This window comes from Choloepus didactylus, chromosome 15 (genome assembly GCF_015220235.1).
Source record: "Choloepus didactylus isolate mChoDid1 chromosome 15, mChoDid1.pri, whole genome shotgun sequence".
Taxonomy (NCBI): domain Eukaryota; kingdom Metazoa; phylum Chordata; class Mammalia; order Pilosa; family Megalonychidae; genus Choloepus; species Choloepus didactylus.
The window spans coordinates 44526758-44547405 of record NC_051321.1 but is presented as its reverse complement, the minus strand read 5'-3'; the positions used below and the strand labels follow the sequence as shown (position 1 = coordinate 44547405).

The 20648-nt window shown below is 38.7% G+C and overlaps 1 protein-coding gene across 4 annotated transcripts in view; it reads right to left on the bottom strand.

The window, feature by feature from the left end:
- The window catches only part of SLC16A12 (solute carrier family 16 member 12), an 84135-nt gene that overhangs the window by 6107 nt on the left and 57380 nt on the right, over window positions 1-20648 (bottom strand). For all 4 annotated transcript variants that reach the window (XR_005212006.1, XM_037805093.1, XM_037805095.1 and 1 more), the window contains 4 exons: window positions 17113-17364; window positions 7833-7936; window positions 3645-3788; window positions 1483-2062 (listed from right to left, as the gene is read on the bottom strand). Coding sequence is in view for 3 of the 4 variants with exons in the window: in XM_037805093.1 (XP_037661021.1) it covers window positions 1483-2062; window positions 3645-3788; window positions 7833-7936; window positions 17113-17222 (938 nt within the window). In the remaining variant the exon portion in view is untranslated. The remainder of the gene's footprint in view (window positions 1-1482; window positions 2063-3644; window positions 3789-7832; window positions 7937-17112; window positions 17365-20648) is intronic.

The following is a 20648-nucleotide window of genomic DNA, read 5'->3' as shown; positions in this document are numbered from 1 at the left end:
CTCGCATATCACAGATGCTCAATAAACCAAGTGGTTTTACAAAGGGGAAACCGGAATATGAAGACTTAAAGTAATTTCCCAGGATGGTGAAGGTCTTTTACCAGAACTAAGTCTTATTTCAAGATCTCCCCAGTGGTACTTCCATTACTTTCAGTAGCTCCAAACTCATCTATGCAACCAATTATTTCAGAGAACTGTACTATGTCACCACCAGCAGTTTATCTTTGGAGAGCAGTTTCTGCTTTACAAACATTTTTCCACACATGGCCTCATTTGAGCCTCACAAAATGCTATGAGGTTAATGGGAAAATATTGCATTGGCCCATTTTACAAATGAAGAGTCTTGAGGATCTAAAGGGTTAGGTAAATTTCCCTAGCCACAAGGCTAATTAGGAGCAGAGCCAGCACTAGAATTTGGGTCTTGAAAGTCTCAGACTATAGATCCCTTCATCACACCTATACTATTTAATTGTAATAACTCAGTAAAAAGCACTCCCTTGCACTTTCTTTTCTTCCTTATATATTAAAAATGTGAAATTAATCCAATGACAGTTGGATCCTGATTACTGAAGACGTTAAGTGTGAGAAGCCACAATGAGAAAAGCATTCCAAGGTCAAGATTGAGGAGCTCATCAATTAGGAGAATATGAATAGCTTGCTCTCTTCCATCCAAATAGCTGCATTTGGATTGGGCATTTGCTGAAGAATCTACTCAGTAAACTTCCTATAACTGTGGCTTCTAAGTCTACAATTGTAATGAAAACATTTGCTATTTGCACTGCCAAATATAAATACTGAGCTACAGATAATGTGTGATTATTGCACCCAATCTTCCTGCCTCGACTGGTTTCTACTCCTCTCTTATCACCAGCCATTCTCTAGAATAGTTCATAAGAATCGAAAATCACAACACTCAGCCAGAGGTTGTTTTGCCTGAGGACTGATCTGACTTGGAATGGAATTAAATCTGTCACCTGTAATTACTTTAGGCTCTCCCATTTAAGCCATCTAGAACAGGGATCAGCAAACTATGTTCCACCATTTTTTGCAAAATCTATGAGATAAGAGTGGTTTTAATATTTTTTAATGATTGAAAGAACTTTTTTAAAGAATATTTTGTGACACATGAAAATTATATGAAAATTATATGAATATCCAATTTCAGTGCCCTTAATTCTTACAATAACATAGTCACCCTCATTTCTTTACATGTTGTCTATGGTTGCTTTTGTGCTACAACAGAGCTGGGTAGTTGCACCGAAGATCATATGGCCCACAAAGTTGAAAATATTTACTACCTGTCCCATAACAAATAAAGTTTGCCAACTGCTGATCTAGAAGAACCAACAGAGGAGTTGCCTTCAGGTACTGAAAGCTTATTAATTAACTTATTCAGACCTCTGTATTCTACAAAGTAAGGGATGAAGGGAAACTCAAGGCTTAAAGCCACTGGTGGGAAGCGGTTGTGATTTCACAGCTTACCTTCTGTCAGTTAGCCATCCAAAGGTGATATTGCCAATAATGTCAATCACCCCAAGTATGGACATAAGAAAAGCAGCTTGCTGGTGACTCACTCCGACACTCAAAGCATAAGGCACCAAGTACACAAAGAGAGGGCTGCAGCCATAAGCCATGAACAGAACAGAGATGGCCAAAACAACGAAGTCTGGCATCAGTAAAAAACTGTATTCCTGCTGCATAGAGCAACAAAGGCAGGTGTGCACCCACTGTTTTGTCAAAGATGAACAAGGAGATGCCTGCTTAACATCTTGTTTTTGAGTTCTACAGACATGGGGCTGCTCTGGACTTGTAGGGTCTTCTTTAAGAGTAATCGGCCGCATCAAGGCACCACAAACACAGAGATTCAAAACAAAGCCCCCAAGAATGAGTAATGCTCCCCGCCAGGAAAACTGCTCAATAAGGAGCTGAACCACAGGGGCCAGGATGAAGGTGCCAATGCCACTTCCCGACATGGCAATCCCATAAGCAAGGGCTTTCCGTCTGCTGAAATACTTGCCAACCATGGCAATAGCTGGAGAGTAAGAAAGTGCAAATCCAAGACCTGGGAATAAAGAGAACTCTATGAGAGCTAGTACACCATGGATGGCTAACAAAAGCTAATATCTCAGAATAAAATTATTTGAACTAAAAAGAATCTGACCTTCCGTTAAACAATTTTAAAGCCGTTTTTACATCAAACTGAAAATGAGTCTCCCTTTACCAGTTATCCACAATTTGGAAAGCATGGCATATATGGTTGTCTTCTTAGGAAGAAAAACCTTAAGAAAATATGACTTCTTAAAATGAAATGAAGAACTTAAAAATTCTTATATAAACTAAATTTGAATTAACTAGAAAATCTGGATAATTCTGACTAAAGCTATTTATTTTCCCTTTTGTTGTTGTTTTTTGTTTTTAATTTAAATTGTCCAGATAATTGCCTCAAGTGAAGACACAACCTTTAACATCTGGACCACTCTGGAATTTGGGTTGAAATAGCATACAAGACTCCATGAAAGCTCCAGAGTAATTTCACATAGTTGGGAAACATCATGACAATTTCATACATGAACATAGCAACCTGAAAATGTCCTCCAAGGTCAGCAGAAAAGTGTTAACAGTCCAAAAAGACTTTTAAAGATTTTTAGTTCTATTCCCTTTTAAGTCAAAAAAATCTGAAGTCTTCTAGGTGTGGATTTCATGGCATCTTGAATGCCAGGGACTGGCATGAAAAGGAAATACCACCTTCAGCTCCTGTTTCTGTCTGCAGCATAGCATGATCAAACATTCTGATCTGCCTGAACTGAGGGGTTTCCTGGATATGGGGCTTCCAGTGCTAAAACCAGGACAGTCCCAGGCAAACTGGGATGATCGGTCACCCTAGCATCTGGGCACTTTGGGTTACTAGGGGCAGATACCTTATTTAGCTGACAGAGCTAGATCTACAGCCTCATTATGAGATTAAATACTTTACGGGCCTGATTGATGCTCCCTGATGGCATGGTGCCTAGACAGGAGTTAGTGCTACTCTCAGCACCCCTTGACTGAAGGGGCAAACTACCCCAGTCCCACAAACCAACCCCATCTTCACCCTATGAAATCTTAAGTATTATTTATGGAATGCACATATGTTGCTTCTCTTTCCATGGGATTCTTTATGATTCTTTAAAGTGATACTTTCCATAGCATTGAGTGAGAATGTATAATATAAGAATATTCATAAGGGGCTTTCTTTTTTAATTGGAAACTCCCATATTGTGCAACAATATTCACAATGAAGCAGAGGAAACTCAGATTGACTGCAGATATTATTTTAAGGTCTTGGTAAAGATGTTGAAAGAATGGCCATTACTGAAAATTTATGTCACCCTAGCTACTTTCTTGTTTCTTCTGAGTACAGAATCTTGACCATACCCGCTGATGGTCATGTGGCTGAATTAGAGTGGTGAGGCATTTTCGTTAGGGTAGTGCAATCAATTGCATTTCCAGCTCTTTTGTTTAACTGTTAGATAGATAGACGTAAGTTAGGTCAGCTAAATTATGCATCTGACAAAATGAATATTTTATGAATTACTGCCTTGTTGACGGGCTTAGCAACCTCTGAATTGGGGTGAGATGAGACAAGTGATACAAAGTACCCTTACCTGTGAGAACTCCCAGAGTGAGGTAGAGATGCTTCAGACTGGTGGCAAATGAGCCCAGGATGAGACCAGTAGATGCTATCAAGCCACCCAGCATGATTCCCACTTGACAGGATAAATGGTTACTGACAACACTCCCAAGAGGAGCTTCAAAAACAATAAGTAAACAGAAAGGTCTTGAGGGCACTATGAAAAGGATATGGTGTTACATTGGCAGAGCACTGAGAGCCCACTCCACTCATTCTACAGATTTGGAAACTGAGGCCAAATTTATGTTCACACAGAGAGTAAATAGCAGAGCTGGAATTAAGAACCCAGTCTCACTCCAACTTTTCCATTTACTCCAGTCATAATCCCAGGACTATTGAGTGTTTTTAAATAGTAGACCAACTCTATTTAAACTACATATCACTTGTATAGGGATGTGCCTTGTATGTTTCATACAGTATTGACCATATACCATTAGCAATATTGGTGATAGTTGGTGGAGAAGGAAAGTGGGCAGCACTGTGTAACCAGCAATGTTATACAGGAAAGGGCAAAGGAGGGGTATCATAGATAAATTCCACAGTATGACACTGTTTTCAGGCTTCAGGACCCCTGTGGGAGAGAAATCAATATCCAGAAAATCTAGGAAAATGCTTCATGCCTATTGTAGCATTTTGGTTGGCCTCACTCTACCTGTGGTTTACCAATGTATCAGAATTATGCTGACTTCAGGGCATATGGATTTATTTAAAACTAGGAGAGACCAAGGAGAAACTGAAGTTCAAGGGAATATGGCATTTCCAAAGCTACCAAGAAGTATAGCTCATGGCACCTGACATGGAGTGCAGGTCATTGCATCCCAGTACTCTGGCTCCTTGGTTCTCCCAGACAGACAACAAGGGAGATGAGTGGGGAAGGCACGTGAATTTCTCTCTAAGGAACAATGCATGCTAGTAAAAAGATCAGAAGAGCCAATTCTCTTGGCATCTGTGGAGTATGATAATTTTTGTATTGATTAGGTTGAAATTGATACCTGAGTCAAACATACATGATAGAATCAGACGTCAATCCAATGTCTTCTGTCTAGTTAAAATAGTGCATGGGTGGGCTGGTCTATGTATATACTTCTGGAAAATAGGAGTGAGCAAATCTCCTGAATATATCTAATTCTCCAGGAGGCTGCTGCTTTGGTTGTTAAAAAGTGACAAAATTTACACCAAACTCAATGAAAAAATGTTCCTTCTCTGTTCACCGTAGGGACAATCCTAAAGGGATTGTTCCCAAACGGTATACCAGATATGATTCTGCAGCCTCTTTTCTCTACTCTGAATTCATCTAATGTTACTAGGTGAACACGCATGTACATGGTAATGGGTACAATGCGCCTCAAGGCTTGCATGGAATTTAAATATGCTGTTCTGTCATGACCCCACTTTAGCTCAGTGCTTCACATGGGCACATGGGCATGGCGACCATACCAGCTACTTAAGGCCATTTACTCCTCTTTCAGGGCTTACAAATGTTCTCCAAAAGATAACAGTGAGGGAAATGAGTCACCTATATTCTATGAGAAAGACAAACGTGACTCTCTTGGCATGCAGATACAAAGGCTATGACTAATAATATGACCCTGGAAACCAAGTGACTGTTTTACTAGGAACCAAAAAGACAGTATAGGACCACCTGAATATATGATTTCTTGATCCCATAAAATTCCTCCAGTTTTACCAATGACAGAGTCAATTTAGCCTTTAATGAAATCTGCTTTTAGTCCTAGAATTGCTCTTCAAATTCCTCCCAACCAAAGAAATATCTCAGCACAATTCAACTAATTCTGGAGTACATACATCTTTCCTAAAAATAAATGTCGAGACCTGCAACTCAGAGCTAGAGCTCAGCAGATCTGAATGTCAGTATTAGTGCATACAGCCACTGTCAAAAAAAAAAAAAAAAGCTGAAAAAGAAGCCCAGACTCAGTTAGTGATATGAATGAGCAGGTCTGGTTAAGACCAGGGCAAGCCAGGCCAAAGGGTAAAGGTTGAAACTGATTGTGTTTAAAAACTTCAACTTCCATATGAGACCAAGGGAAGAGATATCTATTGGTACAGGATCTAAATTTTCTAACAGTACAACTCTACAGTCGATTTTGTTCAAACACCACAATTGCATGGAACTTTGAATAGGAAGTGAGATACGGTAGGTTAGTATAGGCTGGAGTGAAATAGTGACACATCCCACAGTAATTTGGGCAGATAATAAAAAATATATTTACAGCCTCCCCCTCCCCAGCCCCAAGGATCAGGGGGAAGGTGCGGATGTGTTGGACATCCTCACCTGGACTGGTGTTGATGTTGTCACAAACATTGGGACTGGCAGTTTGATGTGCTGAGCCCTCGAGCCAGTGGACTTGCCCTTATGAAGCTCATTACCACAAAGGAGAGTCTAAACTTGCATGTAATGGTGCCTAAGAGTCTCCCCCTGAGTACCTCTTTGTTGCTCAGATGTGGCCCTCTCTTTCTCTAACTGAGCCATCTCAACAGGTGAACTCGCTGCCCTCCCCACTACGTGGGACCCGACTCCCAGGGGTGTAAATCTCCCTGGCAATGTAGAATATGACTCCCAGGGATGAATGTGGACCCGGCATCATGGGACTGAGAGTATCTTCTTGACCAAAAGGGGGATGCAAAATGAGACAAAATAGTTTCAGTGGCTGAGAGATTTCAAATGGAGTCGAGAGGTCACTCTGGTGGACATTCTTATGCACTATATAGATAACACCTCTTAGGTTTTAATGTCTTGGAATAGCTAGAAGTAAATACCTGAAACTACCAAACTCCAACCCAGCAGTCTGGACTCCTGAAGACAATTATATAATAATGTAGATTACAAGGGGTGACAGTGTGATTGTGAAGACCTTATGGATCACACCCCCTTTATCTAGTGTATGGATGAGTAGAAAAATGGGGATAAAAACTAAAGGACAAATGGGGTGGGATGGGGGGATGATTGGGGTGTTCTTTTTTCACTTTTATTTTTTATTCTTGTTCTGGTTCTTTCTGATGTAAGGAAAATGTTCAGAGATAGATTGTGGTGATGAACGCATAACTATGTGATCATACTGTGGACAGTGGATTGTATACCATGGATGATTGTATGGTGTGGGAATGTATTTCAATAAAACTGAATTTAATAAAAAATAAATAAATAGATAAATAAATAAATTCAAAGCAATTAAAAAAATAAATGTCAGTACATAGATTGGAATCAGATGAAATTATTTATTAGTTACTGAATTAATATAGAATATCGAATTAATATTGTATTTCCCTTTTGCTATCAAGGCCTGAAGAGCTAATAGTTTTCTAAAATACTGGGGATTCATCTAAATGAAAAAGAATAAGTGGGTCAAGGTGGTAAATAGATCTTTTCAATTTGATCCAATCTCAGAAACTCTAAGACACCAATTTAATAAACTTAGTTTGAAATTTAAAGAAAGAAAACCACTTAAGGTCTATTCTCCTCTACTCTCTAGATGGAATGAGAGAGTCCATGAATTTCAAGATCATCCTATACACCCTACATAGTGTCTTGGGGATTTCTTGAATAAAATTTTAGCCATGATGAATGTGTTTAACTCATGACTGCACCATGTTGTCCTTTCCCAATACTTCTCTAAGCATAAAGATTTATGTCTGTGAAAAAATATGAAATATTTTGAAACCTTTAGGAAGAGAACAGAATGAAACCAAGACTTGAGATGTGATGCACATACTGTTGGCACTCATTTATGGAGATTATATAGAAACAGCTCATAGAGCTGTCCAGTGACTGCTTACATGACTAAAAAACGAGGAAGCCACAGCATTTGAAAGAGAGAAGCCAAATATATACTGTACCAAAATCAGCAGAAGTCCTCTGATGCTCAGCACCACTTCTCTGTGTGAAAGACCAAATGGCCTGTGTCCTTTTGAGTATTTTAACTACCTGTTCCATCTGATATCAGCTATGACCATTAATTCCAAGAGCAACTATGATTGGGTTTGGCTGAAGGTAGGAGGGATTTTTTTTTTTAAATTGTCTTATCCAATTTCCAACATAGCCCTTCTGCTTTACCAAAATGGTAATCGAAGATAGTAGAATGTCATTGTCATGTACAATTTAAGACTAGCCAGGAGTTGTCTATTCCTGCAAAGTGATACTCACCACAGAGCATGGTCACACAGTCTACAATGGAATGGATCCAGGCTGTTTGTGCATAATCCTGGGAGAAGTATGTCTGGAACTCCACAAAAAAAATTGAGATACATCTGAAAAACACAATGCGAGTATTTTATACAGAAAGTGGATGAACATGGGTTTGAGCCCGAAGCTGCCTATTTGGGCCATTCTGGAGCATAAAAAGAATAAGTGTTCAGCCACCAGAGGGGCTACTAAAGCCAAGTGGATGTGAAGATCACTGCTATAGGAAAGATCTTACAGAAAAGATAGGTAAAAAATATGGCTTCCTGTTAATCTTAATATTTTGCTAACATCTGTAACTTCTAAGAAGTTGTTTACAAGTTAAAATTTGACAATAAAGAGTTATACATCACCCAGCAATTTCACCTCTGGTATTTATCTAAAGGTAATAATCAGATGATAATGATGACAATAATGATAATAATAGTAATATGTGATACACTAAAAAGATATATTCTGGAGAACTATTTATAATACACAAATATTATAAACAACTTAATCATCTATCAGTAAATGACTGGTTAAATAAATGAGGCATATTACTATAATGAAATATTTTTAGATTTTACAAATAATGCTGTTGATCTACATTTGTTGATTTGGAAATAAATTCATAACACAATGTTTAAAAAGTAAGTTACAAAATAGTTCATAAAATAAGGCCCTATTTTTGTAAAAACATAGTCTATGTAAAAAATGTATAGTGTAAGTAGAAAATGCCTGAAAGGATATACACTAAAATGTAACCAGTCATTATAAGTGAAAGATGAGAAATTAAATAACCATTTTGTCTTTATTCTACATTTTGAGCTATTATACAATGAGCACGTGTTTCTTATATAATCAGAAAGACATGTGTGCATACTTATGTGTAGACAGACGGAGTGAAACAAAGAGACAGAGAAATTTTCATGTTGTAAAATAAAGTTAACTACTTGGGGGGGGGGGCAAAAGTGAACCAGAAGTAATAATTTGCATCACTGTACAACTGTACAGCTTGAAATGAGTCTCACACAGATTAGCATGGTGTTCTATTCATGAGCATATGAACAGAGGATATAGGTGCAATATGTGTGCCCATGGTTTTTAGAGATGTCTCATAAGCCCAGAATTCTGGTGGCCCCACAATGCAAGGGGGTTCAGTGATACTCAAGGTGAGTATAATGTATGTGTGTTACATCTATGACTGAGTAAGTGTTGGGGGGAGAAGGTAAGGAGGATCTGGAGCCCCGTAAGAGGCCACACTTCCTTTCGAACTAGAATTTGATTCCTATGCAGAAAGAAGGCAATGATGTTCTAAGAAACACAGATGACCAAGGAAAGTTGTGCTATCTTTTCTTATTCATGTTGGTTCCCTGTATTAGCCAACCACTTATGCTGAAAATGATGACATAGAAGGAAAGGGATTACCCACAGGTAATCCCACAGGTTAATCCATAGAGTTACCCAAAGGTCCTTTCCCGTTTGGTCCTTCCTTACTCACCAGTAAGGCAAAGGTAGAGAGTGTTGACAGAATGTGTACCTATCAAGAAGTGAAATAAAAACAGTTGTGATAGCTTTGTTCAGAGGTTGCACTCTCTGGTAAAAATGAAATACATATGCACATATGAACTACAAAAACATGAATTGTATAGTTTGGAGAATTTTACATATGAGTTAAATACTTTTATATTTCCATTTAAAACAAGCATTGAACAGTAAAATCATGTTAATAATTTAACATTTTAATTTTTCTTTAGTTAGGACAAAATTAAATAGCAAATAAAAAACAGCATGACATGTTAAGGGAGAACACTGAAGAAAGGAAAAAATTTATATTAACTAAACTAAAAATTTTAGTGCCTTTAATGACGCTTTTTTTTTTTTTTTTTTTTTTTTTGCTTTTTGAACAAGGGATTGCATATTTTCATCGTGCACTGGGCCCCACAATTACATTGTTGGCCTTGGCGTTAGGAAGAGAAAAGGGAAGAGCATGAAGAGCTAAATTCTAAGTCCAGGTTGAATTCTCAAGAAGCAGAGAAGATGGGGTTTGGCGTGTGAGCTGCATAGGAGGGAACAACATTGTAGCAGGAAGGGGAGGGAAGCAGCACTGGGCAGAGCGAGAAGTCAAACTGCACGCAGGCCCTACAGAATCTCAGTTAACCCCAAATAAAATAGCTGGGCCTTTATGCTCCCTCAATCAGTCACTGGAAGTGGGCCACCAGCAAGGCCACACTCCTGGGAGAGGCTGCCCACCCCTAAGGGAGCTGACAGCTGCAGGCTGTCTGCTGATTACACACCCTGCAACAGAGATCAAGTTCTTTCAACACGCCCCCATGCTTTTCACACCTCTGAACCTTAAAAGATTTTTTTCTTTTCTAGAATGGACTCCCAGCCTCCTTCATTCTTTTAGTCCCAAAGTAATAGTCAACTCTTCCAGGAAGCCTTTCCTGACCATTCCCGGATGACCTAATCTGTGTGTGATACCTCGCCTGTGTGTTCCCACTGCACCTGGGACACTCAGCACACCGTATTGCAATTCCCTTCGCATTTGTTTGCATTCTCCAGGAGACTTGCTCTGGTTGCTCTGTGATAGCAAAGAACATGCATGTCTTGTCTCACATTGAATCCCAAGCGTCTAGTACAGAACCTGGCCTCTACTGGATGCTCATTAAATATTTGTTGAAGGCATGCAAGGGAAGGGAGGAAGATTACAGTTCGGTAGAGAAGCAACCACAAGATAAGGAAATGAAATGATGAGTAGAAGCTATGTATGAACGAGAAAGTGAAGAAGAAGATTAATGGTAGCTAGACAGGGACATGTTTCTAGATGAGGTAAAGTAGCGATGTGAAGAATCTGAGTATGTTTATAGGCTGAAGGAAAGAGTAAGAGAGAAATGAAGGCACTGGAGATGCAGGAAAAATGAAGGACAACTGAAGGAAAGGGGTCCCAGAGGATAAGATGTTTTGCAATTTAAAATCATGATCTTTTCTCTTTACTGAATCTTTTTGAGGAACTTACCATTTGTGTGACTATGTTTGTCTCTTGAGACTTTTTTTTTTAATCTTGTTTTGTTGCTGCTTTGTTTTCTGAACTGACTTCACTCAGACATATCAGTCAAAGTACTTTAGGGATATGAAAATAAAAAATAATACTTGAGATTCTTGTCTAAATATGTGAACAGGCTTGCAGAGGTAAAAATTTTAATAACTACATACATGCTTCTGAATGATTATGACTTTCATGGAATATGGAAGGAATATTGTATCATTTACTATTTGTTCCCCAAGTAAAAAGTACCATAAAACTCTAAATGATAAAATTTCGTATTTTATGCCTTCTAAACAAATTTTATTGTGACTACATGTGCTTCTGACTCTGGAAATAATTTTGGTTTTCTTTGGGATATTTGTAGAATATTCAAATATTCTACACACAGGAGAGCTGTGTTCTGATCACTGATTCTCACTCTGGTTAAACTGAGGGTACTTGATAATGCCTTTTAATCTCTCAGAGTCTGTTTCTTTATCTATAAAACAAACAGTTTGGTAAAAATGACTGTATCACTTAGAGTAAACTAGATTATGCAGCAGTAGTGAACAACTCCTAACAGCCTTTCACAGGTTCCATTCATAAGCCTGTGGAAACAAAATATCACCCAAGTGTCATCTGTTATGAAATGACATTTTCAAAGACACTTTGTCTCAAGGGGCCAACATGCTTGCTATCTCCTTCTTGCCACTTAGCTATGAAATCCTGTTTCCGGCTCCTGTAGAGTTGGGTGCTGACAGTATCTGCCATGTGTTAAAGACCTGTCTCTGGTTGATGAAGTTATCCACTAAGTCAACAAAGGAAATGATTTAAAAGGGAGTGTTGTCTAGTCATTAAAAGCACTGCCACTTACTAACCATGGGAATTTGGACACCTAATTCAAGCTCCATGTTATTATGAGTAAATGATTTAATCAACAAAAAGTGCTTGGAAGTGTGTCAATAAACACAAAATAAGTGCTCAGCTAATGTTTTCAATTATTTACAGGAATTCAGCTAGCATTGAAAGAGCTCACATTCCATAGGACTTTACACATCCATTACAACTAAGTTAACTTTGACCCAGAAGACTTCGAGAAATACAAGTCTCAGAGCTGGAGGTTGTCTTTGGACAATTAAAGCATATGTTGCTTTTCAGATATCAACTACAACTCAAGTAAGTAGTCAATTTATTAATAGGGTAATTACACAATGAAATGATTCTTAACGTAGATGTGTGTTTGTTAATAAGATGTCTCAAAGAAAAATAAATGATCAACACATATTAAAGAACAGAGGGAGTAAATAAATAATAATGACTGTTTTAATAGCCTGAACAACTTGAAGCTCTGTGTAAATTTTATGTGGAAGGCAGTATTATCAGTTTCAAGGTGTAGTGGTTTGAAGCTGTATGTATCCCAGAAAAACATGTTCTTAAAGTTAACCCATTCTTCTGTGTGTGGACTCATTGTAAATAGAATCTTTTGATGAGGCTACTTCAGTTATGAGGCTTAATCCTCTTACTGGATAAGCAGAATGTCTACAGGAAGAGAGAGAGAAAGCCACTGAAGCAAGAAGCTGAAATTAATGAAACCTGGAAGAGACCAACAGACACTGCCATGTGCCTTGCCATGTGTCAGAGGAGCCAAGGATCGCTGGCAGCTGGTCTTCAGGAAGAAAGCATTGCCTTGATGATGGCTTGATTTGGATATTTTCTTGGCCTCAAACTGTAAGCTAATAAATTCCTATTGTTTAAACCAACCCTTTTCATTATCTACTTTAAGCAGCCTCGAAAACTAAAACACAAGGCAAGAGCTGATACAAATGATTTTAAATGGCCTGAAATAAATGATTTTTAAATGGCCTGGGTCATAACTGTAGCATGGTTTGTAACAGAAAAACCAGGAAATAATACAAATGTCCATCAATAAAAATGTTAACAAATTATAGATACATCCTACTGAAGGGATTCTAACTGCTATTTTTCAATGAAATATTGACATATGTGCTGATATAGAATGATTTCTAAGAGATATTAAGTGGGGAAAAAAGTGCAAAACAGTGTGCATAGTATTTTCCCATTGTTGTAAAAAATAGGCATTTATAAATCTTTTTTTTTTTTTTTTACATTTCTGGAACAGACCTCAAGAAATTTAACAAGGTTAACTTTAGGCAGTGAAACTAGGATTCAGGAAGTGAGGGAAAAAATGACTTTTATTTTATATCTTACTGTATTGTTTGAATTTTTACCATTTGAATGTATGGTTTTGTTTAATTCTATTTTTAAAGAAAATAAAATAAATAATTAATTTCCCATTAGACATTGATTATCTGAATTGAGCAAATCAACCTAGCATCTGTTTCCTTGTTATGGTCTCCAGTTCTCTTGGCTCCCTCCTGGTTCATGACATTTAGATTCTGATGCTGTCTGCATCTTAACACTTCTCTCCTCTGAGCTTATTCTGTTCAAGCAGCCTCCTCCTAGCATCTCCTGGTCACCTATGATAAGAGGCCTTTGCTGCCAGCCACAAACATGCTTTCTCGTTATCAGCTAAACCCTTGGCAGTTTTGAAACAGACTGCCCATCAGTACCACAAAATCAGTAACAGGTGGTGCCTCAAGATCTCTGTCTTTGGAAGCACCTAGCACAGAGCCTTGTCCTCAAAACATACATAGTATGTGTTGGTGGACTTGACTTCAATTCAAATTTAAGTTGAAAACTTAAAGGTACAGCCTAAAACAAAATGCAAGACTTACAGCCCTTGGTATCAGCCATGGGCTCTACTGACCATCCCACTGTTGTTGAGAAAATTGAGGTTCAATATCCTGCCAAACAAGAAAAGCCATATAAGATGCTGAGGACATTAAAGACCATCAAAAAATTGTATCCCTGATGTAAGTCCTCAATTTTCTATGGATATTTACCCCAAGTTAGTGCCATAGTCCCAGGGAACAACGTTCAAAGAATCATCACATTCTATGTCTCCCAGCCTTGATGTGCATTTGCTGGTACATGAGTTGGAGGTACCATCACTCATCGCCAGCTGCAAACAGGACAGAGAGGGCAATTCCTCTATAAGAGGAATTTGGGGACACCTGCCCCCGGCACCATAACTTCTCATCACTGACATGACAGGCCCATTGATATGAGGGGGTAACCCACTTTAAAAACAATGCTTTCTGGAGAGGCTAGGCCTCCCTATAATTGTGCCTAAGAGACTCCTCCCGAATGCCTCTTTGTTGCTCAGATGTGGCTCTCTCTCTAGCTAAGCCCACTTGAAAGGTGAAATCACTGCCTTCCCCCCTACATGGGATCAGACACCCAGGGGAGTGAATCTCCCTGGCAATGTGGAATATGACTCCTGGGGAGGCATGTAGACCCGGCATCGTGGGATGGAGAACATCTTCTTGACCAAAAGGGGGATGTGAAAGGAAATGAAATAAGCTTCAGTGGCAGAGAGATTCCAAAAGGAGCCGAGAGGTCACTCTGGTGGGCACTCTTACGCACACTTTAGACAACCCTTTTTAGGTTCTAATGAATTGGGGTAGCTGGTGGTAGATACCTGAAACTATCAAACTACAACCCAGAACCCATGAGTCTCGAAGACAATTGTATAAAAATGTGGCTTATGAGGGGGGACAGTGGGATTGGGGGGGCCATGGGGATCACACTTCCCTTTGTCTAGTTTGTGGATGTATGAGTGGAAAGGTGGGGGAAGGAAACAAACAAACAAACAGACAGACAAGGGCGCCCAGTGTTCTTTTTTACTTTAGTTGCTCTTTTTCACTTTAACTATTATTCTGGTTATTTTTGCGTGTGTGGTAATGAGGGTGTCAGGGATTGATTTTGGTGATGAATGTACAACTATGTAATGGTACTGTGAACAATCGAATGTACGATTTGTTTTGTATGACTGCGTGGTATGTGAATATATCTCAATAAAATGAATATTAAAAAAAAAAGCTTTCCATGACGAAGGCATTTAAAAAAAGCAATGTCTTGTAATACTGGGGTTGTTCTAGAGGATAAGCTGCATACCTTTGCAGGGAACAAGGAATTGATTTCAGCATTTCCTCTAACCTTGTATCTCTCTTTATAACAGAACAGAAAGTGGGGATTGAAGAAAAGCCCCCAAAAGTCATTCTCACAATGAAAAGGCTCTGGTTGGAGATACGCATGTGAGTGTGCAGGTGTGTAAATGTGTGTATGGAGTGTATGGAGGAGCAGGCAGAAGTGTGGGGTATGTATGAGAACAGAATAAGGAAGCTATTTTGTTACGTGTTAGGGAGAGCCATTGTGTTTTATCTGTGTGTATGTATGTGTGTGTGTGTCAACAGTCAATGGATCACGAATGTATGTGCAATGGCAAGTAAATAAGATGAGAAGTAAAACAAAAAACTAAGATTCCAGTCTAGCTTTATTCTACTAGCCACATAAATGTAGGTAAGTGAAACTTTCTGAGCAGCAGTGTACTAATCTGTAATATGGGAGTAAATACACATATTCTGCCTAAATCACAAGGCTCATATGAAGCAATGTATTTGGGGGAAGCACCTTATTTTCCCAACAAGAGCACTATGGACACCTCTATAAGAGTGCAACTTCAATATAAAGACCCCACTACCCAGAAGACATCAACATGGAGCCCTCCTTATAAAGCACTGAGTTCATTCCAGAACTCATGGGTTCACACATAAGAACCAAGATAAAAGAAATTCCTTTTAACTCTACCACCTCCTCACACCCAGGTCACAAAACCTAAAATTTAGATGGGAGAAGAAACAGACTCAACATCAATCACATTATTTTAAACAAATCTACAATTCGTCATGACACATAATCAACTAAACCTTCTTGTAGGAAAAACAAAATCCTGATTCTTTCCTGAACTATATCCTGGTTATTGGCAGAATATCATGCCTTATCAATAATACCATCAAATGAAGTTATTAGTGCAAATTACTTTTATATACTACCAAGGGTTTTTTGCTAGAAAAGAGCAGCAAAGCGGTCTATGTGAATGAAAGCACCAGTAGGGGAAAGAGCTAGCACAATGCAGATTTCAAGAACATATTTATTCCAAATATAGGAAGACTGAGTCTCATTGTATACGCATTTAACTGAAGCATATGCAATGCTATGCCCTTGGAGAAGAAAAACAGAGAGAGAGGGAGAAGCCAGCAAATGAGAATGAGAGAAACCCTGTATGAAGCTGCTGCCATCCAGCCGCTCTCCTTCAACCTCGAGTTCAGCCTCCACCCCCATAGCCAATGCAAAATGAAACAGGAGAACTTAAGTGCTAGGTTTTTAGGCTTCCAAGTGCTCAGTATCTGGTGAGACAAGGTTTTCCAGGATTATTTTGACCTTCCATGTTTCTCCCTTCTGGGCTGAATATAGACTCTAACCCTGTGCAGGATTAACTCCATGTGATACATTCATAAATCCACTGTAAGCCTTATGATCATACTCTTTTCACCTGGAACTTTTTCCTCATCCCTAGACTCAAAGCTACATGTTACACCATTATAATCTCTTGCTGTCAGCTCATCTGTAGTGTTTTTGATTCGTGAGTTTTGAACCACACATTCAATGAGCTCCATGTTTCTACCATAAAACCTTAATGAAAAGATAATAGATAAAATTCTGGAGAAATGGACTTGCAGAAATCATCTCACCAGTTCCTGGATCCATGCATGGAAGCTTATGCTAAATTACCTTCTCGGGTACATATCTAGCAAGTCTTAAAAACTTCTGGAGAAGTGGTTTCATTATGAAAATACTATGGAAACATTTCCTCCTCTGATGAGCAAATCAGGACACTTCCCATACTATTTCATATATGATGGATTTTTAATATTTCGTATTAATTATAGGTAGCAGATGGAGGATAAAGGAAATCTGTATAACATACTTCCACATCTTCTGGAGATATGGCTTATAAAAACAAATAGCTGGAATAGTCATGTTATTTGGTCTAAATATATCCCAACACTCCCAGTTTAAGTATTAGATAGTATAGAAAGGACCACTACCAAGGACTTTTGAGTATCAAAAATCACATTCCTTGCAAAGAAAAAGATAACTGAGCTGTCAAAGGAAATACACACTCATATACTCAACATACACACACACACTTTTATTCTCTCAACAAATGAGTTCAGAAATAGAATGAAGCAGTCTTTGAAGAAAAAAAGCAAGGTCCTCTAAATAAATCAAGAAAAAAATTCCACCTACCTTGTGACTGCTCGGGTGCAGATGGTAACAAGGAAACAGCCAGCCACAATCATCCAGCCCCAGCCTCCATCTGGAGGGGATGTATACCGAGCTCTATTAACTCCTGCCATTCTTTCAAACTGTCTTTTTTCTTCTTTTCCAAGTTACTCCAACAACCAAGTTATGATCTGGGAAGCGTTTGCTGCCCAGTGACTTCCCGTTGGTATTCAAGGTCAGCATAGAATGCTACCTGGTCCACGAGTTACTTGCCATCTGAAACAAAAATCAGGACCTATTTGTATTTCATTGCCATATCCAAATATCATTAAAAATGATTACTAATTTCCTGTGTAATATGATTATTCACAATTATGAATACAGGATTGGGGGAAAGACTGTTAGTTGTCCTCAGCAACCATCCTCCTTTTTAGGAGAACCTCTCAAGTTTTAGCCGAACCTGGGTCTACCCAGCTAGATGTCATTTTCACTAACCTCCCTTGAAGGTAGATTGGGCAACATGATTTAGTCTAGACCAAAATGATGTGAGTAAAAGACAAAAGCACTTTCCCAGGACTTCCACCACCCCCTTTCCCACAGACTGGAACATGGATATGGAGATGAGACGGCTTCCACTCTGCAGACCAGGACATCACTCCAGGGGCTGGCAGAGCTACAAGGTAAAAGGAGCCGGGTCACCAAATGACTTTGTGGAGAAGAGCTGCTCCTCCAGCTCTGAACTTCAACACCTCCACACTGTTACATGAAAAATAAATAAACTTCCGTTTTATCTGAGCCTCTGTATTTTGGAGTTTCTCTGTTACAACAGCTTGGATCATATCCTAATTATTATACTGAATGAGTCTAAGAGTAACTTCTTTGGAGGAATTTCTGACTGGGAATGCTATAATTTTAAAGGTATGCATTTGAAGCCAAAAGATAATAAAAATAAAACAGAATAGAAAGCCCAGAAGCTGGTATATAATAACTCAATATAATCTAAATAAAAAACAAAGATCAGTGGAGACAAAAAAAAAGGCTATTCAATATATCATATGTTAGTTCTTGATCTTCTAGATAGATCAGAATTAAATGTAAAAAAAAAAAAAAAAAAAAAAGTCAAAAATCTAGATGAAAATATAGGCAAATATTTATTCAATCTCTGGATAGGAAAAGAACTCCCAAAGATGTAACGTACTAGAACAAACCTAAGAAGATATTGTTGATTTGTCTAAATTAAAATACGATGTTTCTGTATATTATAACATGCAGTAAATAAAAATAGAAAGGAAACCACAGATGGGGAAAATATAAGCAATACATGGCTCAAAGAAATAATATCTGCAACATTAATTCATTCAACTTACAAATACTTATTGAGTGCCTTGTGTGTGATGGACATTGTTTCAGGGCACAAGGGATCCAGTGGTGAGCTAAAGACACCAAACTCCTTGGGATGGACAGACTACAGTGCCCCCTGTGATCCCCACCTCTTGTTGTTCACGCTTTTGTATAATCTCTCCCCTTGAATTTGGGCAGGCCTGTGACTTGCGTCTAAATAGAGTATGGCAGAGGTGATGGGATATCAGTCCTGTAATTACATTACATTATAAAAGACTCAGTCTTGCTAATTGACTCACTCCTGCTGGCCTTGAAGAAGCAAGCTGCCATATTATGAGCTACCTATGGAGAGGGTCACTCACAGGCTCTAGAAAGCTGAGAACAAGGCCAATGGCAAAAAGAAGAAGAAGAGGAGGAGGAAGAGGAGAAGGAAGAATCTCAGTCCTACAACTACAGGAAAATAAATTCTGCCACAATCCCAGGTTGGCAGATTTTTCCCCAGTTGAGCTTCCGATTGAGAACTTGGCCTGGCTGACTCCTTGACTGCAGCCTTCTGAGACCTGGAGCAGACAACTCAATGAAACCATACTAGGCCCCACAGAAACTGGGAGATGGGGGGCTTCTTAAGGTATTCCTCAACACATCAAACGGGCTTCTTAATCACAGTTAGGTTGGGATTTTTAAAAGCCAAAGCAAAAGTTTTTCCACTGGATTGAACAAATCACCAAGTTGTTGATACAATTTTATTATGTTCACTGGAAAAAAATCTTAAGTAGTGTTAACTGAATGAAGCATCACTTCAGTTTTCAAACATGACAAAGTGTCATTTACGTATGCTGCGTGTTCTTTGGTGAACAAGGGCTATGTACCACCCAGTAAATTATGGGCAAGGCAAACTGTTTAATGAAAAATAAAATTTCTCATAAGTCCATAACTTTCTCAATAGAATTTTCCAAGTGTGCATCTTTGAAGCTGCTGGAACAAATTGGTAGCCTGCTAGGCCAGAGGGAAAAAAATGAGAGAGCAAAGGTAGTGAGGCCAAGGCAACGGGAGTGAATGTCACATAAGCCACTGCGGTTTGCTCCCTTTCAAGCCTTGGGCCTCCCTCTTCCTCTAAGGGGTCATCTCGTGAGTGTAGGGAGACCCATCACAAAGGACAGTGGAAGAGTATAAACCCATCAAAAGTATTGGAAGAGCAGTATTGGTATAAATGCTAAATCTTACTGATTTAGAGAAAATCAAAATTATTATTCGAAAGGATAATATTGCCAATCATTGGTCTAGGGACTGAGTTATAACCACAACACTGGGTTTGGGGCTAAATGAAAATAGCAATATACTGCTCCCATTTGCAGAGTACTTACCATACGCCAAGCTGCTATTAAGCAGCTTTACAGACATATCTTGTTTAACTCTTACAATAAACATCAAAGGTAATAAAATTATCATCGTTATTCTAAGATAAAGATACTCAGGCTAGAGAGCTTAAGTAATTTGCCCAATAATTACTACCAGTTACTAAGGATTAATGGATTTGAACCTTAGTATGATTCTAAGGCCATTTTTCTTAACCTCTACCCTATGATGCTTCCACTACATTTCCTTTATTACTAGGTATAAATTCATATAACTTTTTCTTAATTAATATACTACATAATTCTTCCTGATGGCACATCAGTAAGATGACATGAATTGCAGTCATAAATGAAGTTCTTTAAATGGGATCATTGGTATTTCCCTGGAATGTGTCACTTACTTGAACAACCATAGGATTATCTCTGACTTCAGAAAAAAACAACCTTCCAAAGTAGTCCCCAACACTCCAGAGCTTCAGGATCAGTACCTCCAAAACCTAACTCTGTGTCATGGGTTTAACAGTCAACTACTTTCTTCCCCAAAATTAAACACTCAAAGAAATCTTGTATTTTAAAAAAATCTATCATACTTTTATTTTTGTTTTCACATACACAGTGAACTGTAGCAGACAGAGCTAGTTGCCCAAAATCCATCAGTTACCCCTTCCTCTGTTCTCCAGTTTTGGTTTTGTTCAGGTGTCAGCTCTCCTTTCAGAGGCCATAGACTTCCTGGAGGGCTGGCCCAAGCCACTGTTTCAGGGAATGGGCTTTGATTAGTCTCTCTTTCCCTTGTGAGTGAGTGACTCGGCATGGTCATGTGAAGTAATTCTAGCCAAAGAGCTGTGAGGGGACATCATCTTGGAA